Source organism: Oncorhynchus mykiss, chromosome 25 (assembly GCF_057628025.1).
Source record: "Oncorhynchus mykiss isolate SJ-2025 chromosome 25, ASM5762802v1, whole genome shotgun sequence".
NCBI lineage: Eukaryota > Metazoa > Chordata > Actinopteri > Salmoniformes > Salmonidae > Oncorhynchus > Oncorhynchus mykiss.
Window position 1 is genome coordinate 13,387,501 of NC_143046.1, and position 10,000 is coordinate 13,397,500.

Below are 10,000 nucleotides of genomic sequence, written 5' to 3' on the forward strand. Positions count from 1 at the left end.
TCTCTCTCTCTCTCTCTCTCGCTCTCTCTCTACCTCTGTATCTCTCTCCCTCTTCCCCCTGATCTCTGTCTCTGTCTCTCTCTCCCATCTCCCTCTCCCCAGAGAGTATCTTCCTCTCTCCTTCCAAACTAAGAGTTGGCCCCAGCGGCGAGGGGATTATTTTATTTACGGTGCCTTCAAACCAACCTGTGTGTTCCTCTGCTCTCTCTCCCTCTCCTCTCTCCCTCTCCTCTCTCCCTCTCCTCCCTCCCTCTCACCTCTCCCTCTCGCTCTCTCTCTCTCTCCCTCTCCTCTCTCCCTCTCCTCTCTCCCTCTCACCTCTCCCTCTCGCTCTCTCTCCCTCTCCTCTCTCCCTCTCACCTCTCCCTCTCTCTCTCTCTCTCGCTCTCTCTCTCTCTCTCTCCCTCTCTCTCTCTCTCTCCCTCTCTCCCCCCTCCTTCTCCACCCCAGACTAAAAGCGAGCCCCAGAGGCGAGGGGAGTATAATGTGTACAGTACGTTCCAGAGTCATGATCCAGAGTTTGACTACCTGAAGAGTCTGGAAGTAGAGGAGAAGATCAACAAGATCAGATGGCTGCCACAGCAGAACGCCGCCTACTTCCTCCTCTCCACCAACGGTGTGTGTGTGTGTGTGTGTGTGTGTGTGTGTGTGTGTGTGTGTGTGTGTGTGTGTGTGTGTGTGTGTGTAGGAGTTAGAAGCAGTGGAACCATAGCCAGAGGAGCTACATCTGGTCGTGTGGCTCTGCTGTGTGTGCCTATTCATACGTGTGTGTGTCTTCATACATGGGTGTCCGTGCATGAGTGTGTGTGTGTGTGTTCTGCTGTTGCATCCATGCGTGAAGCTCTCAATCGGCAAGGATTTTGCTGGTGGCTTTGGCTCAGTCAAGCAGAACACACACATATCTAATAGGCTAGAGGCAATGAACAAAACATTAAGAACACCTTCCTAATATTGAGTTGCACCTCCCCCCACACCCACTTTTGCCCTCAGAACAGCCTCATTTCATCAGGGCATGGACTACAAGATGTCGAAAGCGTTCCACAGGGATGCTGGCCAATGTTGACTCCAATGCTTCCCACAGTTGTGTCAAGTTGGCTGGATGTCCTTTGGGTGGTGGATCGTTCTTGATACACACTGAAACTGTTGAGCGTGAAAAGCTCCCAGCAGCGTTGCAGTTCTTGACACACTCAAACCAGTGCGCCTGGCACCTACTACCATACCCCTTCAAAGGCATTAAATCTTTTGTCTTGCCCATTGACCCTCTGAATGGCACACATACACAATCCATGTCTCGATTGCCTTAAGGCTTAAAAATCCTTCTTTAACCTGACTCCTCCCCTTTGTGACATCAATAAAGTTCACCTGGATTCACCTGGTCAGAGCAGGTGTACAATATACAGTATGTACAGAATCTGTCTGAACCGTTATTTACAGGACACCTACAGTACACCTGGTTTTACTGATTAACCCGCGGACTTGTATCTGATCCTCCTTATGACAGCAGTTATAACATCACTATGTCATCTCTATGACCAGTGTCATAGGCAACACCATCCAGGCTGGCATCAGTCCATCACTGCGACAGATTGAACACCAGACCCACCACCCACAATCACGGTAGCATGGAGTTTAATACCCCCACCACCCACCACCCACCACCCACAATCACGGTAGCATGGAGTTTAATACCCCCACCACCCACCACCCACCACCCACAATCACGGTAGCATGGAGTTTAATACCCCCACCACCCACCACCCACCACCCACAATCACGGTAGCATGGAGTTTAATACCCCCACCACCCACCACCCACAATCACGGTAGCATGGAGTTTAATACCCCCACCACCCACCACCCACAATCACGGTAGCATGGAGTTTAATACCCCCACCACCCACAACCCACCACCCACAATCACGGTAGCATGAAGCTTAATACTCTCTCTCTTTCTTTCTCTCTCTCTCTTTTATCTTTCTCTCTCCCTTTATCTCTCTTTCATTCTCTCTCTCTTTCATTCTCTCTCTCTCTTTATTTCTCTTTCTCTTTTATCTTTCCCTCTCCCTTTCTCTCTCTTTCATTCTCTCTTAATTACATTCTCTCTCTTACATTCTCTCTCTTTCATTCTCTCTCTCTTACATTCTCTCGTTCTCTCTCTTTTTTTCTCTCTGTTTCGGTCTCTCGCTTTGTGTTCGGTGTACATGTGTGTGTGTGTGTCTGTGTGTGTGCGCGCGTGCGTGTGTGTGTGCGCGTGCGCGTGTGTGTGTTCGTGTGTGTGTGTGTGTGTGTGTGTGCGCGTGTGTGTGTGTGCGTGTGTGTGTGTGTATATAGATAAGACAGTGAAGCTCTGGAAGATTCGTGAGAGAGACAGACGACCGGAGGGATACAACCTGAAGGATGAAGACGGACGAATCAGACACCCATCCACAATCACCTCACTACGGGTGAGAACACACACACGCGTGTGTAAAAACACATACAGACGCACACACACACACATGCACACAGACACACACACAGTATCTCATAAGGACAGAATAATACTAGGTAATAAGAGTTGATATATATCATTGTCCCGAGGGGTCCCAAGATGAGAATGATGTTGTTTGATATCACTGACATGAATACTTTATGAACGAGGATTTATAAAGCAAATGCTTATGTTTCAGTCTTCTGGCAATATACAATATTGCTCTCCCAAATAAACTCATAGAATTTTGGCTATTCCAAATGACTTTGCACATTTCCATTGAATATGCAGCTCACTTCTCTCAGGACAGGTCTATTTCTCATGGTACATTCGCTCCTTATCACTGAGAGAAGAATCCGTTTTTCAGTACTCTGGTATGGAGAATCATTTATATGACAGATCTCATGTGCTCCGTCAGCACTGACAGACGGCTCGGAGGAGGAGGGAGGGACGGAGTGAGAGACTGATCGATATGTGCACTGAGATGAATGCGATGAAGGGGATCATCTCTCTATATCTCTCTTTCACTCTACCTTCTTCGCAATCCCATCACCCAGCCAACCATATTCTTTAATTCTCACACAGAGAATCCCCGCTCAATCAAATCAAACTTTATTCGTCACATGCGCCGAATACAACGTGTAGACCTTACAGTGAAATGCCTACAAGCCCTTAACCAACAGTGCAGTTCAAGAAGAGTTAAGAAAATATTTACCAAGTACACTAAAGTAAAAAATAATAATAAAAAGTAACACAATAGGAATAACAATAACGAGGCAATATACAGGGCGCACCGATACCAAGTCAGTGTGCGGCAGTACAGGTTAGTTGAGGTAATTTGTACATGTAGGTAGGGGTGAAGTGACTATGCATAGATAATAAACAGCGAGTAGCAGCAGTGTACAAAAGGTCAATGCAAATTGTCTGGTGGTGATTTTATTAATTGTTCAGCAGTCTTATGGCTTGTGGACAGAAGCCGTTGAGGAGCCTTTTGGTCCTTAGTAGGGGACTAAGTACACACCCCTGAGGGGCCCCAGTGTTAAAGATCAGCATGGCAGACGTGTTGGCATGCATCTATTAATGGCCTCTCTCGCTCTCTCTCTCTCTCTCTCGCACTCTCTCTCTCTCTCTCTCACTCTCTCTCTCTCTCTCTCTCTCTCTCTCTCTCTCTCTCACTCTCTCTCTCTCTCTCTCTCTCTCTCTCTCTCTCTCTCAGTCTCTGTCTCTCTCTCTCTCTCTCTCTCTCTCTCTCTCACACACTCTCTCTCTCTCTCTCTCTCTCTCGCACTCTCTCTCTCTCTCTCTCTCTCTCTCTCTCTCACACTCTCTCTCTCTCTCTCTCTCTCGGTCTCTGTCTCTGTCTCTGTCTCTCAATTCAATTTAAAGGGCTTTATTGGCATGGGAAACATATTTTAACATTGCCAAAGAAAGTTGAATAGACAATGAATGAAACTGAAATAAATAATAAAAAATGAACAGTAAACATTATAGAGACATTTCAAATATACAGTGATATAATGATGTGCAAATTGATAAAGTACAAAAGGGAAAATAAATAAACATAAATATGGATTGTATTTATAATAGTGTTTGTTCTTCACTGGTTGCCCTTTTCTCTCTCGCTCGCTCTCTTGCTCGCTTTCTTGCTCGGTATATGACTGTATGTCATATACCATAATGGATGACATCTGTGTGTCTCTACAGTCTGTTGGGAAGTTGGGAATAGTAGAGTGTGGCTGTTACTGAGGTTGAAAGGCATGGGGGGAGAATGTAGTGTAGTGTGAGTGTGGTTCCTCTGCAGGCCCTCCCTGGCTCCTCAGTCCTAACACCAGCTCACTAGGCCCTCCCTGGCTCCTCAGTCCTAACACCAGCTCACTAGGCCCTCCCTGGCTCCTCAGTCCTAATACCAGCTCACTAGGCCCTCCCTGGCTCCTCAGTCCTAACACCAGCTCACTAGGCCCTCCCTGGCGCCGCAGTCCTAATAACAGCTCACTAGGTTTGCTGCTGTGGATCCTCAGTCCTAACACCATCTCACTAGGCCCTCCCTGGCTCCTCAGTCCTAACACCATCTCACTAGGCCCACCCTGGCTCCTCAGTCCTAATAACAGCTCACTAGGTTTGCTGCTGTGGATCCTCAGTCCTAACACCAGCTCACTAGGCCCTCCCTGGCTCCTCAGTCGTAACACCAGCTCACTAGGTCTGCTGCTATGGCTCCTCAGTCCTAACACCAGCTCATTAGGCCCGCTGCTGTGCTGTCTACCACTACATTAAAGTGGAGACATACAGTACATGAAGTCATATGGAAAGATGTGTACGTGTGTAGCAGAGACTGAATGGCTGTATAGAACCAGGCATTCACAGTGTACTGAAATAGAAAGAGCCCTCAAGGTATTCATAGTCAATCTGTGAATGCTCTCGCAGTCTTAGATTCTATGATCTGTGATACAATTAAGTTTTATGATATTTAAGTGATATATTCCTGAGGTCACAGAGTCAGTCATGTGATGTGAATAGATGTGCTCCCTCCCTGCCAGGTGCCTGTCCTCCAGAACGCTGATCTGATGGTTGAGGCAACAGCGCGGCGTGTGTTCAGTAACGCCCACACCTACCACATTAACTCCATCTCCGTGAACTCCGACTTCCAGACCTACATCTCCACGGATGACCTCAGGGTCAACCTGTGGAACCTGGAGATCACTGACCAGAGCTTCAGTATCCTTTCACCTTTACCCTTTAACCCCATACTAACATACCCTCTGTCATAGTTTATCTGTCTACAGTCATGGCCAAATGACACAAATATTAATTTTCACAAAGTCTGCTGCCTCAGTTTGTATGATGGTAATTTGTATATAATCCAGAATTTTATGAAGAGTAATCAGATGAATTGCAAAGTCCCTCTTTGCCATGCAAATGAACTGAATCCCCCAAAAACATTTCCAATGCATTTCAGCCCTGCCACAAAAGTACCAGCTGACATCATGTCAGTGATTCTCTCGTTAACACAGGTGTGAGTGTTGACGAGGACAAGGCTGGAGATCACTCTGTCATGCTGATTGAGTTCGAATAACAGACTGGAAGCTTCAAAAGGAGGGTGATGCTTGGAATCATTGTTCTTCCTCTGTCAACCTTTGTTACCTGCAAGGAAACACATGCCATCATCATTGCTTTGCACAAAAAGGGCTTCACAGGCAAGGATATTGCTGCCAGTAAGATTGCACCTAAATCAACCATTTATCGGATCATCAAGAACTTCAAGGAGAGTGATTCAATTGTTGTGAAGAAGGCTTCAGGGCACCCAAGAAAGTCCAGCAAGCGCCAGGATCGTCTCCTGAAGTTGATTCAGCTGCGGGATCGGGGCACCACCAGTACAGAGCTTGCTCAGGAATGGCAGCAGGCAGGTGTGAGTGCATCTGCACGCACAGTGAGGCGAAGACTTTTGGAGGATGGCCGGATGTCAAGAAGGGCAGCGAAGAAGCCACTTCTCTCCAGGAAAAACATCAGGGACAGACTGATATTCGGCAAAAGGTACAGGGATTGGACTGCTGAGGACTGGGGTAAAGTCATTTTCTCTGATGAATCCCCTTTCTGATTGTTTGGGGCATCCGGAAAAAAGCTTGTCCGGAGAAGACAAGGTGAGCGCTACCATCAGTCCTGTGTCATGCCAACATTAAAGCATCTTGAGACCATTCATGTGTGGGGTTGCTTCTCAGCCAAGGGAGTGGGCTCGCTTACAATTTTACCTAAGAACACAGCCATGAATAAAGAATGGTACCAACACATCCTCCGAGAGCAACTTCTCCCAACCATCCAGGAACAGTTTGGTGACGAACAATGCCTTTTCCAGCATGATGGAGCACCTTGCCATAAGGCAAAAGTGATAACTAAGTGGCTCGGGGAACAAAACATCGATATTTTGGGTCCATGGCCAGGAAACTCCCCAGACCTTAATCCCATTGACAACTTGTGGTCAATCCTCAAGAGGCGGGTGGACAAACAAAAACCCACAAATTCTGACAAACTACAAGCATTGATTATGCAAGAATGGGCTGCCATCAGTCAGGATGTGGCCCAGAAGTTAATTGACAGCATGTCAGGGCGGATTGCAGACGTTTTGAAAAAGAAGGGTCAATACTGCAAATATTGACTCTTTGCATCAACTTCATGTAATTGTCAATAAAAGTCTTTGACACTTATGAAATGCTTGTAATTATACTTCAGTATTCCATAGTAACATCTGACAAAAATATATAAAGACACTGAAGCAGCAAACTTTGTGAAAATGTATATTTGTGTCATTCTCAAATCTTTTGGCCACGACCGTACAACATTTCTAGGTTACCGACTGCAGCTTCAAATAACCTAGGAACAAGTGCCTGTATTCTGTTCATCTGTCTTGTCTTTAAACACCATTTAGCTGAACTGTTATTTCTCCCTGAGCATGCCCCTCCCCAGACATCGTGGACATTAAGCCGTGTAACATGGAGGATCTGACGGAGGTGATTACAGCAGCGGAGTTTCATCCTCAGCAGTGTAACACCTTAGCTTACAGCAGCAGTAGAGGGTCAATACGACTCTGTGACATGAGGAAACAGGCGCTCTGCGACACACACTGCAAGTGTGAGTACTGGGAACAGGCATACACACAGACACACGTATTCAATCACACACACACACACACACACACACACACACACACACACACACACACACACACACACACACACACACACACACACACACACACACACACACACACACACACACACACACACACACGGTGTGACAGCTATGCCACTATCTGTGGAGGGGGAAAGAGATTGAGAAAAGAAGGGAGAGAGGGAGGGAAGTCTTCTCTGTCTCTATTGAACCAACCTTTATCCTACTACAGTCAATGGTATGGTTGGGAATGATAACCACAAACGTCAATAAGGTTGTCTGTCTGTCTTCTCTCCCAGTCAACACAATGAAAGGCTCAACATCTCAAAGCCCCTGTCTGTCTCTGGGAGCGTCAGATAATCTGCATATGCCTCTGAACGAAATGAATAATGAATAGGTTGACATTTAAGCCTGAGGATCGATGGTGTAAGATGCTAAATGAATATATATACTATAATAATAACATACCTCCCTATGGAAATACCACGCTGTGTCCCAAATGGCACCCTATCCCCTATATAGTGTATTACTATTGACCAGGGCCCATAGGGGATAGAGTGTAATTTGGGACGCAGACATTTTGCTCAATAACAGTAGTTATTTCCTGAGCTGTATTAACGTGTTCACCGGTCCGTACACACACACACACACACACGCACGTATGCACGCACGCATATACACACACACACATCCTGCTGAATAGCACATGACCAGGAATATTCAAACACATATACAGTGGGGAGAACAAATATTTGATACACTGCCGATTTTGCAGGTTTTCCTACTTACAAAGCATGTAGAGGTCTGTAATTTTTATCATAGGTACACTTCAACTGTGAGAGATGGAATCTAAAACAAAAATCCAGAAAATCACATTGTATGAAGTATGAACTATGAAATAATTAATTTGCATTTTATTGCATGACATAAGTATTTGATACATCAGAAAAGCAGAACTTAATATTTGGTACAGAAACCTTTGTTTGCAATTACAGAGATCATACGTTTTCTGTAGTTCTTGACCAGGTTTGCACACACTGCAGCAGGGATTTTGTCCCACTCCTCCATACAGACCTTCTCCAGATCCTTCAGGTTTCGGGGCTGTCGCTGGGCAATACGGACTTTCAGCTCCCTCCAAAGATTTTCTATTGGGTTCAGGTCTGGAGACTGGCTAGGCCACTCCAGGACCTTGAGATGCTTCTTACGGTGCCACTCCTTAGTTGCCCTGGCAGTGTGTTTCGGGTCGTTGTCATGCTGGAAGACCCAGCCACGACCCATCTTCAACGCTCTTACTGAGGGAAAGAGGTTGTTGGCCAAGATCTCGCTATACATGGCCCCATCCATCCTCCCCTCAATACGGTGCAGTCGTCCTGTCCCCTTTGCAGAAAAGCATCCCCAAAGAATGATGTTTCCACCTCCATGCTTCACGGTTGGGATGGTGTTCTTGGGGTTGTACTCATCCTTCTTCTTCCTCCAAACACAGCGAGTGGAGTTTAGACCAAAAAGCTATATTTTTGTCTCATCAGACCTTCTTCCATTCCTACTCTGTATCATCCAGATGGTCATTGGCAAACTTCAGACGGGCCTGGACATGCGCTGGCTTGAGCAGGGGGACCTTGCGTGCGCTGCAGGATTTTAATCCATGACGGCGTAATGTGTTACTAATGGTTTTCTTTGAGACTCTGGTCCCAGCTCTCTTCAGGTCATTGACCAGGTCCTGCCGTGTAGTTCTGGGCTGATCCCTCACCTTCCTCGTGATCATTGATGCTCCACGAGGTGAAATGTTGCATGGAGCCCCAGACCGAGGGTGATTGACCGTCATCTTGAACTTCTTCCATTTTCGAATAATTGCGCCAACAGTTGTTGCCTTCTCACCAAGCTGCTTGCCTATTGTCCTGTAGCCCATCCCAGCCTTGTGCAGGTCTACAATTTTATCCCTGATGTCCTTACACAGCTCTCTGGTCCTGGCCATTGTGGAGAGGTTGGAGTCTGTTTGATTGAGTGTGTGGACAGGTGGTTTTTATACAGGTAACGAGTTCAAACAGGTGCAGTTAATACAGGTAATGAGTGGAGAACAGGAGGGCTTCTTAAAGAAAAACGAACAGGTCTGTGAGAGCCAGAATTCTTACTGGTTGGTAGGTGATACAATGTGATTTTCTCTCACAGTTGAAGTGTACCTATGATAAAAATTACAGACCTCTACATGCTTTGTAAGTAGGAAAACCTGCAAAATCGGCAGTGTATCAAATACTTGTTCTCCCCACTGTAGTTGCTTTGGCCTTAGGGGGAGAATGTGGGAATTGGGATTTTTTGGTTATTATTATTCAAGAATAGCATCACAAACTTTGTCTTCAAATGTGAGTAAAGAGCAGTGAGATACCCTAGGTTTGTCTGATAGCAGAACACACACACACATACTCTTGTACAGCTAACCTTGTGGGGACACGCAATTCATTTTTTTCTCCCCCTAACCTCTAACCCGTACTCTTACCCTAAAGTTAACCCTAAAGTTAACCCTAACCCCAAAACCTAACCTTAAACCTAACTCTAAACCTAACCCTAGACTTAACCCTAGACCTAGACTTAACCCTAGACTTAACCCTAGACTTAACCCTAGACTTAACCCTAGACCTAGACTTAACCCTAGACTTAACCCTGAACCTAGAACTAACCCTAGAACTAGACTTAACCCTAAACCTAAACCTGCTCTACAAAGCCAAAACGCAGTAACCTCAAATTTGGTCGAAAATCTTTGGTCTATTGTAATGGCCAGATATAATATCTTATTAATGTGGTGTATTTGTTTCCTGACACAGGAACAAGCCAAAATATATCGTAGAGGATTAGAAATTAGGCACTGATTCTCAGGAAC

At 45.9% G+C, this 10,000-nt stretch overlaps 1 protein-coding gene across 1 annotated transcript in view; it reads left to right on the plus strand.

Annotated features, from left to right (window-relative positions):
- Nucleotides 1–10,000, plus strand: part of LOC118946056 (serine/threonine-protein phosphatase 2A 55 kDa regulatory subunit B beta isoform) — a 38,172-nt gene that overhangs the window by 21,693 nt on the left and 6,479 nt on the right. The window contains exons 3-6 of the mRNA XM_036970287.2: nucleotides 451–616; nucleotides 2,331–2,443; nucleotides 5,004–5,181; nucleotides 6,925–7,089. Coding sequence (XP_036826182.1) covers nucleotides 451–616; nucleotides 2,331–2,443; nucleotides 5,004–5,181; nucleotides 6,925–7,089 — 622 coding nt within the window. The remainder of the gene's footprint in view (nucleotides 1–450; nucleotides 617–2,330; nucleotides 2,444–5,003; nucleotides 5,182–6,924; nucleotides 7,090–10,000) is intronic.